The sequence below is a fragment of the Coptis chinensis genome, chromosome 7 (genome assembly GCF_015680905.1).
Source record: "Coptis chinensis isolate HL-2020 chromosome 7, ASM1568090v1, whole genome shotgun sequence".
Lineage (NCBI taxonomy): Eukaryota > Viridiplantae > Streptophyta > Magnoliopsida > Ranunculales > Ranunculaceae > Coptis > Coptis chinensis.
Window position 1 is genome coordinate 74,852,878 of NC_141462.1, and position 21,808 is coordinate 74,874,685.

General features: G+C 39.0%; 1 protein-coding gene across 1 annotated transcript; it reads left to right on the forward strand.

Moving 5' to 3' along the window:
* The first annotated feature begins 17,819 nt into the window (after positions 1-17,819).
* Positions 17,820-20,696, forward strand: LOC147488863 (uncharacterized). The gene is made up of 6 exons (XM_086574507.1): positions 17,820-18,203; positions 18,398-18,759; positions 19,016-19,252; positions 19,350-19,658; positions 19,740-19,827; positions 19,911-20,696. The coding sequence occupies exons 1-6, from the start codon at positions 17,820-17,822 to the stop codon at positions 20,694-20,696; spliced, it is 2,166 nt and encodes a 721-aa protein (XP_086430633.1).
* Positions 20,697-21,808: the final 1,112 nt, after the last annotated feature.

The window sequence follows — 21,808 nt, forward strand, 5'->3', positions numbered from 1 at the left end:
TATTACTAAGATTTTTCTTGTGTATAATTACTTGTCAAGTCTTAATTATATTATGTGTTTGGGGTTTATGTGTTTGTATTTATGCAGGTGATTTTAGGGGAAAAAAATATAAATATTAGGAAGGAAATCAAAAACAAATATTTTTTTTAAAATAAATAATAATTTGTAACGGCTGACAGGCGTTAGTAAGCATTTTTTAAAAAAAAACAAATTTATAATTACTGACGGTACTGAGGTGTTAATTTGTTTTGGCGCCAAGTTATAACGCCAATTTTTTGGGCGATTCGAAAGTTCAATAGTGATGGCAATACACTGTCAGTAATGCAAATTTAGTGACGGTGTACAAGCATTAGTAATACATATTTAGTGATGGCATACAAAGTCCATAAATATGTCAATTAATGACGACATACAAAGGCCACAAATATTTCTAACACCAACACAGTCGCCTAAATTCCAACGCCTCGTAGGCGTCACAAAAAATATTTCTGACGCCTCTTAACCGTCACAAAAGTGCTGTTTTGTTGTAGTGTATGTTGTTGGACTAACCAACACATTCACTTTGGGAGTACAACAACCAATAGAGTTGAAGGGTCTCATGCTCAGGTGAAGCGTGTACTAGGAAATACAAACTGTCATGACTTTTTTAGTATGTTTAGCTTAATCCGCCCGATTCTAGAGATCCAGATGTCCGAGATTAGAGCTACCTTCGAGAGGAGTATGATTGTAACTTCAGCACCACCACCAGATTCCTTTGTTTACGTGAACTCGAGGAGGCCTTATCTCACACAAATGTTTGAACTTGCTATTTGAAGAAATAGATACCAGCGTAAAATGTGTTAAAGATAGAGATCGGTGTTAGTGTTATTTGCGCATGCCATGGACTACCATATGCTCATGAATTAATTGAGTTTGAATAGCAAGAGCGGTCCATCCCATCCCTTTGATCATTATTGACCCCTTTTGGAAAACATTGCCTGCTTCTCCCAATGTGTCAGTAGGTGTTGGTCCCGATGTTAGACCTTCTATCAACTTGTTCATGAAAATGTTTGCAATGGTTTCTGAAGAAGAGTAGAGGGTTATGATTAGGAAGCTTATGGAGATTGTCGTACATGGCTAGTACCGCCTCGTGAGGAAGCAAAAAATAAAGGTTGGTCGAGAAGTAGCTGCAAAAGAAAGCTTCCAACTGGAGATGAGAACTCTTCAAAGCGAGATCCATCTCATTTTGAACATTCTTAATGTGACCATGAGGAGTGGGTCTCATCACAACAAAACACTATGCCCACCCAAAACACCCACACCACACCAAGAAATAAACCTTCTCCAAAAACACCAACCTAAAACACTCACACCACACCAAGAAAGAAACATTCTCCAAAAACAACCACCCAAAACACCCACACCACACCAAGAAAGAAGGTTTCTCTAAAAACACCAAAAACAACCACACCAAGAAATAAGGCTTCTCCAAAAACAACCACACCACGAAATGTGAAAGATGGGATATACTTTGGAAAGGCGAGTGAGGGGTCCTAAGGATTATGGGTTGGATATTCCTGAAGAAATGCACAAATACATTGTTAGAGTCAATGACCATGTTGGCGATGGCAACTGCAGTTATAAAGCTTTGTGCATTGCATTAGAAAGAAGTCAAGAAGATTGGCCGCACATGAGAAAGGACTTGTACCAAGAGATTATTAACCACCTCCCCTTTTAATGAACTTTGTACAGTCAAAATGAGGTTTTTTATGTGAAAAAAATAATCCCACATGAAAAAAGTTACGCACCCTTAAATAAGTGGATGAGCATGCCCTTTGTTGAATATCTATTTGCTTCAAGATTTAATGTTGTCCTTCTACATTTAGGAAGTCGTCAGTGCTTCCTTATCATGCCACTGAGAACCCAAGAAAATCCTGAGAGAGTGGAAAAAGTGTTGGGTAAGCATGTGTTGGTGGAAATCATTTTGTCAATGTTGAACTTGTTGAAGGTTGTCTGGTTCCTCCAATAATGCGTCAATGCCTTAGAACTCGATATGATATTGTTGAAAGTTGGAATTTGGCATTCACAACAAGGCAATTGCAATTTATGGCTTTGAACATTCTCACTCTAATATGGGAAGACGAGCCCGTTAAAGACCTAACAGTACATGTTATCAACTAAGTTGTTTGTATGTTGTCGATATGATATTTTGATGTAATTTATAAATTCATTTTGACATGTTATTTTGATGTAATTTGGAACAAGTGTAATTTTATTTTATTTTTATGTTATTTGGAAATAATGTTTGGGCTTTTATTTGATTTGATTTGGAAATCGAGTGATCAACTAAGTTGATTCGGACAGGAATCGAGTGATTGACTAAGTTGTACAATGTTGTCAATATGATATTTTGATGTAATTTGGAATAAGTGTAATTTGATTTGATTTGATTTTACCCCAAACAACATGGTGAAGTCGTTTGACCTTTGAACCAAATGATCTGAACTGGTTGTTTGACCTTTGACCCAAACAGTCTAAGCTGGTCGTTTGAGACAGAGTTCTCTGTTTTTTCATGAAACGATCTGAGTTGGTCGACGTTTGGCCTTTAAACCAAATGATCTGAACTGGTCGTTTGACCTTTGAACCAAATGGTCTGAGCTGGTCGTTTGAGACAGAGTTCTCTGTTTTTTCATGAAACGATCTGAGATGGTCATTTGGGAATTCAAAGGAACGATGTGGCTGGGTCGTTTGAGCATTCAAGGAGACGACATGGCTAGGTCGTTTGGACAAAAAAAATTTAGAATTTCATTTTGTTTTACAACACTTTTATACCCAAAAAACAAACAAAATCCACTTTCAAAACATCAAATTCATATACACTTTCAAATTCATTTCAAAACATCAAATTCCACTTCAAACCACCAAATTCATATACATCAAATTCAATTCGAATACATCAAATTCCACTTCAAACCATTAAATTGGATTCCAACATATGAAATTCATTTCCACATCAAATTCAAATCGCATACATTAAATTCCACTTCAAAATACATCAAATTCAAAATTACATAAATTACATCAAAATCAGAAGCCGCATTCAAAAATCAATTATGATAATTGTACCACCTACCACTGTACTTGCACCTAGTCAAGTTGTACGCCTCCTCGAACGAGGACCTTTGTTCTTCGGGAATATTATTCCCACCCAATTGCAATTGACTCAGACCTCTCTCTAGCAATTGACTCGTTTCATCGATGATGTTGTTCTGTTGAAATAAGAATGCAAAACAATTATTAATTATCATTTTAAAAGACCGTAACCAAAACACAATTAGAAATTCATAATACTCACAATCGGTGCACAAGTGGGAAGTGTCTGCAGGGAGAAATTGATAGGAAGCCACTCGGGATTTACCAATCGAATGTGAGAATGCCCCACATACCACTCCATGTAGTTTGGATGACACTCCCATGGATAAATATAGATGGGTCATCGACTGTTGGGTTTGATCACGTGATTTTGCCACGACTCCTAATATACAGGCCCAACAGTTGTCAATATTTATTTCACTTCATACCCACGTCCGGCTACAGTCATTGTCGTGTAATTTGGTGTTGGAGGAGATGCGGGTATAAACTACACATGACCCTTGCAACGGCGTAAATCTCCACAACGTCAAAAAAATAGATCACTCCCTCAAAAAAGGCAATGTCATCGACTGGGCGTATAGCTCTGACATTATCGTATGGACGCCAATCAACCTTAAACAAAATAAAATGTGTCATTAATCACATACTCAAATAATCAATTACTAAAAAAAAAATTGAAACAAATTGAAATACTTACAATGAACACCGTCATATCATCAATTATCGCTCGATAATACTGCAATGCATGACATTGGTACTCATAGTACACAGCGCTAACTCTGTGTCTAAGAACATGCGACCCAGCCAACTTATACTCCAAGTTTGGGATTGACCTGAATAACGGGAAGTACTCATAGATCCACGCCTAGATATATACACACACAGTTAGCATACTAATAGAATAATATATTTAACATTAAAAAGAATCTGCAAAATATTTAAGTTTTACATATAGAAGAGTCAGGAAGCCCGAAACACCTTTCACCTTCGCATACGTGGCAATCCCAAGTCCTCTATATAGAAAGGCCAAAATTGCTGCATCCCACGCATACTCGCCGATCTCATTGAATTTCAACAACAGCCTCAAATAATAAACAAGCACTCTAGTCCCAGACTTGTCGGTGAAGATGGTGCATTGAAAGAGAAACAGTAGATAAGCAATTACATCCCGTTGTACCTCCACCAAAGTCGACACCTTCCCTTTTACATTCCTATCTTTATCCTTATCGCAGACCTTCCCAGCAAACTGGCTCCGCAGGAATTCCAGCCTTACCTTTGAATGAATAGGCTTGCGTCCATCTCCGCTTTAATCACAGGCAACGAAACACCCAGAGCACGATGTAGGAGACTATTAGCTCCGATTGTTCACGCGAGTCAACTCTGTGTTCCCTCATACTGCTCTTCTCTCCTCTAATCAAGCGACGCCTAGGATTTGGGAGACATCATCTAAAGTCACAATCATCTCCCCAAATGGCATATGGAAGGTGTTGTTCTCTAGATGCCACCTCTCCAGAAACGCAGAGACCAACGCCGGATCTTGATGTTTGTAACACCCAAATACCAGATCATAAAACCCAGTCCTCTTAAGCTTATTTTCAAATCTAGGAGATCTTTTGAACTCATTCTTAAGATCCCATTGGCTTAACTTAGATAGATGTGGAACACACTTCAACACTCCGCGCTCCACTTGAAACAACAAAGACTCAATGAGGAGAAGCAAAAGGTTTTGTGAAGACAAAGGAAAATCAAGATACTAAGTCTATGATAATACCTTATTTTCCCAAACATCACGAGCCACATGCACCGAATAGTCATACAGAAGCTCTAACTCAGTAGGGCCACCACCATATACACCTTGTGTGTACTCCAAATCATCCTTAGATTTTCTCACATAGTATACCACTGGAGGTGCTTCGACTTCGACCGGTGCTTTAACTTCCATCAATTTTTCCAAATCATCATCCTCCTTATCATTGTCATCCTCTTCATCACCCTCCTCATCAGCAGACTCTTCCCCATCATCTCCATCCTCACCTGAGTCATCCCCATCATCTTCCCCATCATTTTCAACTACACTTTTCCCACGATCCATTGATATATTTACATCTATATCTAAATCTTTATCTATATCATCTAAATCGTTATCTACATTAATATCACCCTCACTCTCAGTTTCACTATCACTCTCAATATCTACATTACTCGGAATAATCTCATTATGGTCCCCTCTACGCACTGAGGCCGAGGTGCCCGCTCCCCTTTTTCTCTTCTTCTCTCCTTCTACATCACCTATATTAGTAGGATTATCATCTTCTTTTCTATCGCCTCTACAGATTGAAGCCGCTGTTTTTGACCCCCTATCTCTCTTCTTCTCAGGCTCAGGCGCGTCATAGCGATCTGAAGAGGAACCGCTGCCACCAAACAACTTCTTTACACCTTTGAATGTAGGTTTAGCTACATTCTTGACATTCTTTGATCGAAGACCCATTGCTACAAAGAAAAATAAAACAAGTATTAGCTACTATTACAGTTCCAAAACCTCTAAACTTCTAAAACTTCAAAAAATTCCAACAAGGATTACTTCGCAACGAAACAAATACCATAATTGGTAATGGAATTGAACTAAAACTAATCTAACAAATGTCATAATTGGTAATGGAATCGAACCCATTGCTACAACGAAACAAACTTCCACTAAGATTATTATAAGAAAAATTGAACACCATTAAATTCAAACAATTTCCAATAGATAATGGAATCAAATTAAAACTAACCAACAAAATCTGGTATTAAACCAGACATTGCATTACTACTCAAATTAAGCTTCCATATATTTTTTCTATATTTCCAGCTAAATTACAATCACTACAAGAAACAGGGTCTTTGGCGACAAAAGTTTTAGTGACGACAGTATATCATAGCCAATGGTCACTTTTGGCGACGTTTTTAATCGTTGCCCATACTATTCTAACTTGGTTTTGAAAAATATTTTTGCTGATGTTTTTGGCGTAGCCAAAAGTGGTAATCATTATTTGTAGAACGAAAATAGAATTTTGGCGACGAATTCAACGATGTAAATTGATTTTTCTATTTAACTACGTTTTTTAGCATTGGTGATTGTATTTTATTACCGACGTTTTTTCGAACCGTTGCTACTAATGGTATTTCAACCACATCATAATATACGTCGCTAATCCACTTTATAATTCAGTTTATATTAGGGACAAAATAATCGTCGGAAAATATCTAATTAGTTTAGTGACAAAATTTTCTTATTTATGGCGCTATATTTTTCAGTCGAGCCCGCTGTGTGTACCATACATTTTCAGTCTAAAGTGTACTCGAACCATGGACTGGATATGGGCCCAGCAGCGGACTAGTCCAGTGGCTGTCCAAATAAACACTTTCGGATCGTTTGGTCTTCGAATCCATCAAAGTTCAGAACAGGTCCAGGGCCCATCCGAGTGGCCCAGATCCGTGGATCCAATCCGTTCGGATGATTCTGATCCAATAATCCGATCCGAGGAAGCTAAAAATCCTAGTGCAATCCGATAAGATCTTGCGCAAGGATAGAATGAAATCTTGGGGAATGATCCTATTTTAGATAGGATCATACTAGGATTCCTCATCTCCGAGAATCCCTTTCTTGGCCGCCAAGGTAGGGGATTGCTATATATACGGAGGCTTCTGCATCCTCCAAAACTACGTTTTAAGAGACTTGATCTCGGATTCTTCACTGGGTACGTAGGCAACCAGAACGTTGGTGCAGTCTCTCTTCCTCAAAAATCCCAATCTCCCATATCTTTCGAGCCTTCGGAAGCACCATCACATCGGGAGTGTCGGGTTAACGTTTTGCCCCGATATTCTTTGGCGCCGTCTGTGGGGACGAACCCACAAACACGTGGTCTTCCGAGCAAGTTGCCAATCGGCATGTCGCGATTCGACAGAACATGGAGAATGTTCCAGGCACCACTACAGAGGTGGGGCAATCGAGCCGTCATAGATCTTTTTCTCAGAGCGGAGGAAACGGATGGTCTGAAGAGGTTCCACACACTCTGGAACCACTAGGGACTCGGGGATCTAATTCCCGTGTCCCTCACCGAACGCTGTGCGGAGCGCAAGAGCTACCGTATCATACATCGGGATGGTCCCCGCGAGAAGCTCATGGGTGGCATTGACTTCCACAACCTAAACAAAGCTTGCCCAGGGCATCCATACCCATTATCTCGCATCTCAGATCTAGTCAGTGTAACCTCGGGATTTGAGCGTTTGTCGTTCATGGACGCTTCCTCTGGGTATAACCAGATACCTCTACAGAGATGAATATCGACATCTTGGCTCGTGACGAAGCCATGATGGAGGAGCTCAACGACGAAGCCCTGAAGAATCTCATCACTTACTAGGACTCTATAGAGCGCAGTTAGGACAAGAAGTTGCGTGCAAGATTCCAAGCCAGGCGATTGGGTCTTATGTACAAGAGCGGATATGTCACTTACATTCGTTATCATTAGTTTCACCAATAAAGTTCACATACATTGGACTTTTCTTCCATTTTTTATCAATAAATTTCATTGCCATTTATGTTGTGTTTTAATTTCAAATTGGTCATTGAGTTTTACATTTGTTAAACCTGTGGCGGGCAATCCTCGCGACTTCAGTTTAAACTGCGTGGTGCAGTGTGCCTACACCTGGCATCATGGTTCGACAATGAAAACCCAAAAACGATACTATCTCGCTTTTGGTCTGGGTGCGATTGTTTAGAGTACATCAAGCGTATACCCTTGGTGGCGGAGTCTAAGCTACACTCTGATTTAAACCCAACTACAAAGGCACTTCGGGTTGTCTGTTGGTCTCCTCAAGGATCGTCTGTGGGAGAATCTTGGCGGTGTAACTACGCTTTGTTCGCCAAGTGACTTAGTGGCATTGTTATCGTCGCGCAAATCGGTAGACCACCGTGATAATATTTTATAAAGATGGGTAGATATTGCACATATTCTATCCATGTTACGTCCACTTGCGCAGGTTCTATGAAGAGAATCTTACGGATTAGTGTCGATTCGATTGGAGATGTTGTCCCAATTCCAAAGATTCCACGTCTATTTCTCCTGATATGGCTTCCATACTTTCATCTAATACTGACTTTGTTCTTCACACGACACGGATGCAGCGTTCGGATTTTTAGATACTATGTTATTTTGGTGTTACTCCGCATCACAAACCCCAGGTTATTTCTACTGATGAGCTATACACCGGACCGTGTACCACAAGTGGGGCATCTTAGTTGATGACCTTTACGAAGTCAGCCATGTTGGGTAGATTTGCCGTATGGAGCATATATATAGTTTAAGGCTTGACTATCAAATAATTGATCAACCCACAAGCCCAATCGTTCAAGACATCCGAAATTCAACAAAGGCCCATCTAAAGGACGGTTACACATTCCAAATATTCAACTTATTGCCTGAGTGTTTATCTTTGCCGAGTTAACACAACCTACGTCATACATGAACTCCATACCTAAACTATGATATGAACAGTTCAACCACTGGTACGGTATCGGGCTAGCTCCCCCTTCAGTGCATCAAGCTCCGCGTCTCGTGCGGCAACTTCTCTGGCTAAGCGAGCAGTCTCTTTCTGATGGCTCTCATAGCGTCGTGTGGCTAACACCCGTACCTGCAGTTCATATATAAATTCACGTGTTACTTCGCTTCTTTACTAATAAAGTTACAAATTCCAGTGTTGTTGTTTACCTTGTCTAAATCCCGTTGTAACGCGTCAATCGCTTCCATAATATCTTCCGATGGCAGTACCGGCGATGACTCTCGGGAGCAGGATCAGGATTTGGACATTGTCTAAAGGCAGATCGGCGGCCACGAGATCCAGATGATGCGGAATTAAGTACTTCCGTTCCTGTCTCAGATACATTAGGGGTTTGCTCTCTATGTGACGCCGAATGCCCATCCGATCCACGCGACATATCTGCTACAAAGGTCGGTATCATACTACTAATAGGCACTATCTCTAAGGGTACTCTTGAAGGCCTACCACTCCTAACACGGAACCCAGAATCACTGGAACTAGTTGCAGCTGACCCAAAAGCCGGAATTGTATGGGGTGGGGTTTCTCCCAACTGCACACCCTTCCCTCGATCATTTCTGGGGGCATCTGGTTCCTCGTCGTCCTCCTCGAGCTCTTCAGCATCTGGTTCCTCCTCATCCTCAAACCATCGACTATGAGATTCCTCCTTCGCGATGGACCAGGCACTGTTCCTAGCAAGCAGAATTATAGTCAGTTTTTATTTCTGAGTCGCAAAGTAAGCTGTTCAATGTATGAGTTACCTGTGGTAAAATTATTTCCACGCGTAGATCCAGCATTATTCTCCGAGTTCAAATGGGCACCGGATGCAACCCGAGAACTCACACTTTTCGTGTGCTCCCATGAGTAAACCGGTGGCACATATGATACGTGGACGGTAGCCGGTCTCGGGCGAGGCCTTCCATGCATCTCTGGCGTTACCTCCCTTGCCACATTTGGTACTCGAGCGCCACGAGGAGGGTCACTGCTAAAGGTTGCTCTGCTTCCTGGCGCTCTCGGCACCCCACTAACAACATGACCAGTATTTACCGGCGTTGGCATTACATCACGTATCCACCAAACCACCTCGTCGGGATATGACAAGTCGTACGCCATTGGAGGTAAGCTACATAGTACGTTCATATTACTCCACATTTCCTCAGTCAATTCCCCTTCAGGAGCACGAATCTCATCTACACCTGATACGAAATGATTAATTTGATTAGTTGGCAAATATGAATAATTAAGTCGAACTCCTTTAGAGGGTCAATTTACCTTTAAATGTACATGGGATGAATTCTTCAGATTTACGGCGCCTCGATTCGAGTATGTAACACGGTGTGTCCCATCCTTTATGGCTACTGAAGAAATCCAAGAAACTTCGAACCCCCACACCTATGATGTCACCCGAAGGCAAATCGGCCTCTGGAAGGAACATGTTAGGAACCAAAGAGATAGTAGATGGACTCCCGGTTCAGATGCAAGTTATACGCTTAATGAATCGCTTCCAGCAGAGAGATGATCATATAAAATGTTACGTACATTTGACCTGGTGAAGTCTCCCACATGGATAGCAAGTAGACCAATAGCTCGTTTAATGGAAACCGTAAACCGAAGAGAAGTTGATAGTAGCTCACAATAACTTCACCCGGTCTTCCATCAGATCTCGTTAACGACGTTCCCCTCATCTATGGTTTTCGAATCCTAATGTAATCCGGTATGTCGAATCTCTTTCGGACGTCTTCAGCTGTTAATTTCGTCACCGTCCAATCCATTATCAAGTTATCTCCTGGTACCCATCGTTGAATTGGTGGTGCGTGAGTCGCCCTTCATTCACACGCCGGTCGATTACAAGCTATAATGCATATGGACGCGTGCCTCGCGTGTTCGATATAGTAATTAAAGATGGAGATAATGAATATGGAAATGCAATGCATGTTACGCTTACTTAACAGGCTATTAGACCGACGTCGTACTCTCGACAGGCGCACTCTTGAAGTCGCCCTCGTTTTCTTAGTTTGGTCGAGGTATGGGCTAGTGTGGTCGAGGCTTACTATGAGTCCTGACCTCAAATATTGTTAGGTGGTCCTAACCCAACCACTTTGTCTCCTTAGTTTGGTCGGATTTCATTTTAAAGCCCAATATTTAATTTCCAATATCCAAACACAATATCCAATGTTCACAAGCCCAAAACCAATATACAAACCACCCATTATTCAATAGCCCAAAACTCAAAATCCACAAAGCCCAAACTCAAAACCCATTTGCTGATCCTATACCACCGGCGACCGGCACCAGCCGGTTCAGGCGTTTCACCACCGGTTCAGCAGTTTCCCATCCGGTTTGGGCATATTCCAACCGATTCCAGCATTTTTACCACCGGTTCCTGTATTTTTCAGCCGGTTTTAGCTGGTTTGGGAGTTTTTACAGCCGGGTCACATATTTTCCAGCTTGTACAAGCGTTTTTCTTGCTGATTTTGGCTTTTCCTTGCCGGGTCATTGGTATACAAGCTGGTTCCAGCGGTCTACAGGCCGGTTCAGGCCTACTTATATATAGATCTGGTGAATTTGATCTATTTTCATACCGGGTCAGACTATTTTCTATCCGGGTCATTAGTTTTCAGGCCGAGTTAGTTAGTTTTTCAGCCGGGTTAGTGTGTTTCCTTGCCGGGTCAGCTCTATTTAAACTCATTTGGTTTATTTTTAGGCCAAGTTAGCATCTCCCATAACCATATCACTAATTTGGTCACTCAATTATCTCAATAAAGTATTATAGCTATGGGTTATATGATTCTTTAACCCTCATAAGCTAAACATGCAAATTTTTACCTATTTAACATCTAGTGATAACTACACAAGTGAATTAAGTGAAAAAATTGAAGCACACTTACATGGTAAGGCTTAGTTCTTCACTTCTCTCCTTATTCTCCTTATTCTTCTTTATCTTCTTATCTCTTTCTTTTGATTCCCACCCACACAATTTTTATCTCATTTTTTTTAACTTATCCAACCACCCATTTATTACAAACATTTTTATTTACCCCCCCCCCACCCCTTTTACTTTTCTTCGTTTGCTCCTCTGTTGAAGAGGGGGCAATGTGTGTACCATACATTTTCAGTCTAAAGTGTCCTCGAACCATGGACCGGATATGGGCCCAGCAGCGGACCAGTCCAGTGTCTGTCCAAATAAACACTTTCGGATCGTTTGGTCTTCGAATCCATCAAAGTTCAGAACAAGTCCAGGGCCCATCCGAGTGGCCCAAATCCGTGGATCCAATCCGTTCGGATGATTCTGATCCAATAATCCGATCCGAGGAAGCTAAAAATCCTAGTGCAATCCGATAAGATCTTGCGCAAGGATAGAATGAAATCTTGGGGAATGATCCTATTTTAGATAGGATCATACTAGGATTCATCATCTCCGAGAATCCCTTTCTTGGTCGCCAAGGCAGGGGATTGCTATATATACGGGAGGCTTCGTGATCCTCCGTAACTTCGTTTTAAGAGACTTGATCTCGGATTCTTCACTGGGTACGTAGGCAACCAGAACGTTGGTGCAGTCTCTCTTCCTCAAAAATCCCAATCTCCCATATCTTTCGAGCCTTCGGAAGCACCATCACATCGGGAGTGTCGGGTTAACGTTTTGCCCCGACACCCGCTATATTTTTAGCTATTGCCGCCGCAATTGTTTTAAGAAAACAAAAAGGAAAATTAAATAGGAAACCCTAAGTCTCCAAAATAGAAAATAAGCAAATTTAAAACCCGTCTTTCCTCCCCTTCTCCCACACTTCATCTTTCTCAATACTGAATCGCGGCAACCAATCGAATCAATACACCAACCTTTGGTTTGAGGTGACGAAAGGTGAGGCTATGTCAATCCCATCTACCAAAACCCCTACCTTAATACTGGTTATCTGATAAAGCATTGCTTCGCAAGTTCTTACACAGAGATAGGAGCTCTTAGATCAGCCTTGCGCTAAGAAAAGGTGAAACACTGAAATTAAGGTACGCCTTCTCTATCTCTCCCTCTCTCTGAAATTAAACAAAGGTGAAGACTTGCGTGAAATTTTAAGCTTGATTTCTATTTATATTGTTTGTATAAATCTTAAGACTCTCCCAAAAGTGGAAACCTTGTGTTGGTAGTAATTTAGTTGATTTGTTCTTGAACTTGCATTAACATTGTATTTGCTCTTAACAAATCCTCTTCCTGTTTCTTTTTCCACAACTCTGTAACCTCCACTAGGATTTGCCAGCTACTAACCTATATATGTAAAAGCGGTTGAGCAACATGTATCGAGGTTGATAGTAAAAAAGATTAACATAATTGAATTAAGTAGTATGACACCAGAATGCTCTAAATACGAGAAAAAGACGAGAAAGGGGAAAAGGAAAGAAAATAATTGGAAGCTCAAAGAACCTTAGTCTTAGTGTTGTAGTAATATTTCTTCCCATCATCTGTTGTGGATCAATTCCAATCTATACCAACCAACTTTTCCCCTCAAGGCAGAAAGTCATCATAATATTTAGAAAAAAAAAAAACAATGGCACATGTTGCTCCATGATTGATAACACCCTCCCCAAATGAAAATGCTAGGCAAGTAATAGAAAGTTTAGTTACATCATAAATCAGATGAGCAAATGAGAAGATGGTAAACTAACATTGCCAATATCCTATCAAAATAAAAGATGATTCCGGAAGCATTATGGAATTCTTTTTCACATTCTGGGGATTATTGCGGGAGAGTAGAATGATTGGATATTTGGATCGAATCGATCGATAGTCGCGATAAAAGTGATACTACAAATTACAAACATATCACTTTTTTTAGTTACATCTCATTTAATATTATTTTATTACGCAAATGTGGATAGACTGGATTTAGCAGTCAAGCACACAGTTGAAAATTCTTTCTTTATGTTCTCTTTATATGGTCAAATGGCACCATGGAAATAAAAACAAGGAATAAGTCCTTCCTGTCTAACAAAGATGATGCACTGGGTGGTAACATCTCCAACTGGCTCAACGAAATGCATAAAGTGATTACTTTGCTCTACTCAACTATAAAAAAAAAAAACCTCAGAGAACTAACCATGAAATTGGAGCAAGCTTAACCGTCACTTATCAACCTGCAAAGGATACACGTGAAATAGGTAACCACAACCTAATTGTTGATAAAGACGAGTCTAACTACTCTGGCGTATGCAAAGGTGTAGACATGTTCCGTTTCCGCGTGTATTTTATAATAGGCTTTGGTTTGTCAACATTTTTTTGCATGTTGTACATACTGTTAATGTGGAATCATAAATGATGCTCGCGGCTTTAGGATTCTACCATGAAACTACTTTTTTGTTGTTGTTGTTGTTGTTGTTGAAAATTAAGCTAGGGTTAGGCATTCATTAATTATATTCTAGTATACAACCTTCCAGTTGCACCTTTTTTTACAATAAGGTCAGTTTTTTTTCGTTTTTTATCTAGACGAGGACTAAGTACACATAGCTAACCTCGAAGGCTCAAATTTACTACCTAGTGAAGCTAGGTGATCAGTGACACCATTGGTGTCCCTATAGACACTGATGAAGGAAATAACATCAAAATTGTTACATAGTCACATGGTCCCTCTGTAGACATGACTAAGTTCAAACAATGCCATTTGTGTGTGTGTGTGTGTGTGTGTGGGGGGCTACATAGTCACATGGTCCCTCTGTAGACATGACTAAGTTCAAACAATGTCATTTGTGTGTGTGTGTGTGTGTGGGGTTGGTTTCCTATTGATACAATTAGATGCAAACATGGAATTTGAGGCCTCCACCTTTTTCCTGCAACTGAAATGAATGCATCCCTGTATTCCCACTTTAACAGCCTGAGATTCATGGGTTAGTACTGTGCTTTTAATGTTATTTCTGGTAGAGGCTAGCAGAATTTTACCTCTATGGCCTTATAACTCCCCTACACCAGCAGTGTTTCCCAAAGCACCATTATAATTCAACTTAAGAACATTTTCATCAGGTTTGATCCAGGCACAAGTATAGGAGTTTGCATTGTAAGCTGAACATTTAGACCTAACCTGGTGTGCAAGAGCTTAAACTGTTGTGTCCCCGTCAATTCATGTAGTGTTTCTTGTAGATAAAGTTGTGTCACTAGTAAGTCTCTCCTTTAGTATAGCAGCTGAACAAGTTGCATTGTTGAATTTCTATTGTTCTTCTATCCAGATATAGTGTACTACTGAACTAACATATACTTAGTAGATTTATGACGTGTCAGATTTTTCTTCACACAATCTCAAGATGCTTTACTACTCCCTGGTGGAAATCGCCCCCCCCCCCTAGCGATGGCGATAGTGTGACTGGAGCTTTTTCTTACATTTCCTAAATGATGACTAGAACTATTTGTAGACATGCGTTTTTTATCTCTGGTTTGTACAACCCACTCCTAATAAATATAATTAGGGATAGTTTTTCTGCTGGCCTAATTAGGGATAGTATCTCTTACAAACTTAATCAAATGGTCTAAATTTTAGGCATCTTAGTTGAAAAAGTTAATATATTTGATATGTATCTCTTAGAGTATATCATAAACAAATTGGTATGATCTGGTATGATCTGTATGCATGTTTAACTATTATTGTCATCTATTTTCAATTTATCTGGAGAAAAAAAATCTAAAGGTATGTGATATGGACATTTTCCTTACATATTGACTAATTGCATGAAACTCCATTCTTTATGAATTGAACTATTAATTTAGTTGCATGTGAGATCAATGTAAGTGTAGCATATATAGTATAATAAAAGTCAGTTATTTAAATGTAGTATTGTAGAATTACCCTAAGTATATAGCCTGATGAATTAAATGCATGCCATTTTTGGTTAAATAGGACAGTTGCTTTTGTTTCAATGCAAATGATGGTGTTTATTTTTATGGATAAATAGGATCAAATATGGATAAAAGTTGGATGAATATGCCACATAGGCCTATTGAATATGGCCAAGGTATTAAGGATTTTATTGTCCTTGCTAGCAATCATTTAAACAATGCAGGTAGGGCCCGTTGTCCATGCAAGAAGTGCAATAATAAGATGTACCAACACTTCCAAGAAGTAAAAGATCATTTGTATGATAATGGTTTTGACAAAGATTATACTTGTTGGATATACCACGAAGAACCTTTAGAAGTGGCGAGTGATTATACTGTGCTTTTAATGTTATTTCCAGTAGAGGCTAGCAGAATTTTACCTCTATGGTCTTATAACTCCCCTACACCAGCAGTGTTTCCCAAAGCACCATTATAATTCAACTTAATAACATTTTCATCAGGTTTGATCCAGGCACAAGTATAGGAGTTTGCATTGTAAGCTGAACATTTAGACCTAACCTGGTGTGCAAGAGCTTAAACTGTTGTGTCCCCGTCAATTCATGTAGTGTTTCTTGTAGATAAAGTTGTGTCACTAGTAAGTCTCTCCTTTAGTATAGCAGCTGGACAAGTTGCATTGTTGAATTTCTATTGTTCTTCTATCCAGATATAGTGTACTACTGAACTAACATATACTTAGTAGATTTATGACGTGTCAGATTTTTCTTCACACAATCTCAAGATGCTTTACTACTCCCCGCTGGAAATCGCCCCCCCCCCTAGCGATGGCGATAGTGTGACTGGAGCTTTTTCTTACATTTCCTAATGATGACTAGAACTATTTGTAGACATGTGTTTTTTATCTCTGGTTTGTACAACCCACTCCTAATAAATATAATTACGGATAATTTTTCTGCTGGCCTAATTAGGGATAGTATCTCTTACAAACTTAATCAAATGGTCTAAATTTTAGGCATCTTAGTTGAAAAAGTTAATCTATTTGATATGTATCTCTTAGAGTATATCATAAACAAATTGGTATGATCTGTATGCATGTTTAACTATTATTGTCATCTATTTTCAATTTATCTGTAGAAAAAAAATCTAAAGGTATGTGATATGGACATTTTCCTTACATATTGACTAATTGCATGAAACTCCATTCTTTATGAATTGAACTATTAATTTAGTTGCATGTGAGATCAATGTAAGTGTAGCATATATAGTATAATAAAAGTCAGTTATTTAAATGTAGTATTGTAGAATTACCCTAAGTATATAGCCTGATGAATTAAATGCATGCCATTTTTTGTTAAATAGGACAGTTGCTTTTGTTTCAATGTAAACGATGGTGTTTATTTTTATGGATAAATAGGATCAAATATGGATAAAAGTTGGATGAATATGCCACATAGGCCTATTGAATATGGCCAAGGTATTAAGGATTTTATTGTCCTTGCTAGCAATCATTTAGACATTGTAGGTAGGGCCCGTTGTCCATACAAGAAGTGCAATAATAAGATGTACCGACACTTCCAAGAAGTAAAGATCATTTGTATGATAATGGTTTTGACAAAGATTATACTTGTTGGATATACCACGAAGAACCTTTAGAAATGGCGAGTAATGACGATGATGATGATACTGATTTAGGTGGTGAAGGTGTACGCTATGATGGTTTGGATGACATGCTTGAAGATGTGAGACAATCAACACACAGAGACAATTAGGCGTTGGACATCCAACATGGGGAAGCTAGCAGTAATTACATACCCGATGCAACTGATAGGGATGCATTTGCTGGCCATCATAATATGAGTGATGGAACTACAATGTCATTTGATAGACTCTTGAACGAAGCGCGCCAACCTCTCTATCCGGGGTGCGAGAAATATAGCACGTTGGATTTTCTCATGAAGATGTTCCATTTGAAGATGATTAATCGTTGGAGCAACAAATCTTTTGACATGGTCCTTATGTTGGTTAAGTCAAGACTACCCGCAGTGAGAGACTCCCAAAATCTCACTATGAGGCTAAGCAATTACCGGGATCTAGGCCTAGGTTATATCTCAATACATGCATGCCAATATGATTGTGTGTGCTTCTTCTAGGGGACAGAGAACAAGGATCTTGAAAATTGCCCCGTTTTGCAATGCATCGAGGTATAAAATTAATGAAGGTAAGACTAAAAAAAAAATGATTGAAAGTATTACGGTATTTTCCACTTAAGCCAAGACTTCAGCCGTTATTTATGTATGTCGGGATGACCGCTGAGGACATGAGATGGCACAAGGAGAAGCGAGTTGGGGAGGAGAATATACTTCGGCATCCTGCTGATTCTGAAGCTTGGAAAGAGTTTGACAAGGAACATGAGTGGTTTTCTAGTGATCCCCGCAATGCCCGTCTTGGCCTAGCAAGTGACGGGTTCAACCCTTTTTCTGACATGAGCAATGTCTATAGCATGTGGCTAGTACTGCTTATGCCGTATAATATGCCCCCTTGGAAATGTATAAAGGAGCCATTCATTTTCATGTCTCTCCTTATCCCTGGGCCTAAAGCTCCTGGAAATGACATTGATGTGTATTTACAGCCATTAATAGAGGAACTGAAAGAGATGTGGGTACATGGTGTGGATACATACGATGTCGTAACAAAACAAACATTTCGGTTGCACGCTGCATTTTACTATGGACTATAAATGACTTTCCTGCATTTGCTAATTTATCCGGTTGATCTACAAAAGGCAAACTAGCATGTCCAACTTGCAACAAGGATACATGTTCTATGTACTTGAAAAATGGCAAGAAGTAATGTTATATGAACCATTGTAGGTTTTTGCAGCCACGACATCCTTTGACAAAGCGTGCTAGGCAGTTATTCAGTGGAAACAATTGGAGCAGGTTGCCTCCTAACAAGTTGACTGGGGAAGATGTGTTAGAGCAGTTAGAACATGTTGAGGAACAAGGGTATGGAAAACATCCAAAATACAAGAAGAGGAAGCGTACTAAGACTGAGTTGAACTGGACAAAACATAGCATATTTTTTCGATTACCCTATTGGCATACCCTTAAATTACCCCACAACATTGATGTTATGCACACAGAGAAGAATATTTGTGAAAGTGTTTTAGGGACATTGTTGAACCTAGATGGGAAGACAAAAGATTCAGCAAAAGCTCGGTTGGATGAATTTGGCCGAATTGGGTATTAGACAAGAGTTGCATCTAATTCCAAGGGGTAATAAATGTGTTGTACCCCCTGCATGTTATACATTGTCTCTTGCTAAAAGAAGGATTTTTTGTGAGTGGTTGAAAACGGTGAAGTTTCCAGATGGTTCTGCATCAAACATTTCTCGATGTGTAAATGTTACAGACTGCAAAGTACATGGACTGAAGAGTCATGATTGTCATGTATTTTTATAACAAGTTCTCCTAGTTGCACTTTGTGGTTTTTTGGCTAGTGACATATCTTCTGCTCTAATTGAACTAGGATTCTTCTTTAGAGAGCTTTGCTACAAAGCGTTAAAAGTAGAATTACTCGAGAAATTGGAAAAGGATATTGCAGTGATACTTTGTAAGCTCGAATTGATTTTTCTACCAGCATTCTTTGATGTCATGGTCCACTTGGCAATCTACTTGCCTCGTGAGGCAATAGTTGGTGGACCTATACAATACCGATGGATGTATCCTATTGAGAGGTGATGTTCATAAACTATATTCTACTCATTTTGGTACTAAAATATTATCATACTTTGATACCTCATCTAACTTTACTTATATAACACTTTATCGCAGATTTCTCAAAACTCTCAAACAATTTGTTCGTAATAGGGCACACCCAGAAGGTTCCATTGCAGAAGCGTACATTGACTTTGAATGTCTCACTTTTTGTTCAATGTATCTCCAAGGAATTGAAACGCAGTTTAACCATGAAGATCGTAACTACGACGGTGGTCAAGTGAAACAAACCAAGGGGTTGCATGTTTTCTCACATAATGTTAGACCATTGGGAGCTTCGAATTATATAACAATGAGTTCAAAGGATTTCAACAAGGCTCGATATTATGTGTTAAACAATTCAGAAGAAATATCATCATATTTAGAGTAAGTGTCTTTTCTGATTAGATGTGTCGTGTGTAGATTGTGTTAAATCAATCATGAAAGATAATAATACTCATTTTGCAGTGAGCATATGGTTGAGCTACAAAAGCACATCTCTCGTGATTTGGAAAAAAGGCAGGAACAATATTTTGCTGAATGGTTCCGGGCTCGCGTGAGTGTTAAATTAAGTTGACATGTAGTTAGGTTCACTCGATTACGAAAGATCTTAAATTATTTTTTTTTTCCATTTGATAGATGGAACAACTGTACTATGAGAAATCTCCCAAGGCAACCGATGATTTATATTCACTATCATGCGGTCTCGATCATCGTGTGACTCGATATAGTGGTTGCATTATCAATGGAATTAGGTTTCATACCAAGGATCGTGAGAAAACTCTACGGACTCAAAACAGTGGTGTGGTTGTTAAAGGGGATGACCAATCAAATGATATCGACTTTTATGGTGTCCTGGCAGATGTTATAGAGTTAGAATATATATTTGGGAAACGAGTTTGGCTTTTCAAGTGTGATTGGTGGGATGTTAGTAACAAAAAAATAGGAATCCATGTAGATAGATATTTCATTAGTGTTAATGTGTCTAGGAAGTGGCATAAAGATGATTCATTTGTGTTGGCCACACAAACAAGTCAAGTATTCTATGTGGCAAACACCAAATTGCATGGTGATTGGCAAGTTGAACAGAAGATAGTTCATAGGAACACGCTTGATGTTCTAGAGAAAGAGGAAGAAATCGGAGTACATCAGAATGTTGAGACTTATCAACAAGAGGAGCAACTCATAGTTGATGAAATTCTAAGTGATGAAGTTACGCTTGTGCAAATGAATAGAGATGATGTGAACCTAGATGAGGCTGAAGAGGTTGGTACAAATGAGGTCTTTAACAATATTGTGGATGCTAACCAGACTGACAATACAATTATGACCAATGACTATGACACTGAAGAAGATGATACATTGATAGAATATTGTACTGAAGAGGAGATTCTTTCGAGTGATAATGATACTGATATTAATTAATCATAATCAATGTAAAAGCTTGTTATTTTTCTTCTATAAAAATATATATTTCTCAAATACTTATAAATGTATATCACACATTCATACTTGTAGGCTTCATTTTTATTTCCTTTTGATATTGTACTCTTCTTACTCTTCTTTTATTGCCTTTTGTTTGAAAGTATTGTACTCTCTAGTGTCCACTTTGTGTTTCGTGTTAGTTGTCAGTTCTTAACTATGTGTTAATGGCCACATTTGATGGTTCATAACTTGCCTTCTCTCTTTGTTATGGTATCTCTATATTTTTTGTGTTTCGTGTTAGTTGTCTTTTTTTTGTCCTTCACTGGACTAGTCCGTTAAAGCTATAATGGTTCTAACATTATGTGTTGTCTTACTTTTGTTGATGTTTTTTTACTAGTAGCAACACCTCATAGTGTGCACATGTGGCAAATCATGATATATTGTGTTTTTCTTACTATATATTAGCTCGTGAGTTGCGTTTTTAAAATCATCTTTTATCTGTTATACTTCAGCATGTCTTTTGTTTATAGTGTTTTTTGTCATGAAGTTTTGCATATCTAGTATAATGCCTTGTTCATTATGGTTTTTTGTTAGAAATATGAATCGTCTCCAACCTATTATGAACCAACCTATCATGTTCAGGGGAGCTTTTTTATACTGGATATGTTCATTTCTGAGTTCAAAGCTACTCGTATTTAATTGCCCCATACAAATCAGGTTGAAACTGACAAAATCCAATTCTATTACCTGGAAATTCATTACTTTTGTGCATTATGAATCATTTCTATGTTTGGATGATTAAGTGAGCTCTGGTAACATATCATATGTATTCTTAGTTTATCTCTTAAGTTTAGTGGTACTGCTGATATCTTAAGATGTCTCGTTACTGTTTACTTGCCATCATTGCTCCTTGGATGTAAGGATATACCAGCTTTTAGACGTTTCTCTTCCTGTGTAGTGCATATCTGGATAGTTGCAGGGAATTGTAGTACCAATATTTGTACTTAGCGATGAGTTAGGAATCAATCATATATTCGTGGAAGCAACAAAATTTGAATATATGAAGGATTTGATGTTTAAAGAGACTCTCTAGTGCCTACTTGATTCACCAA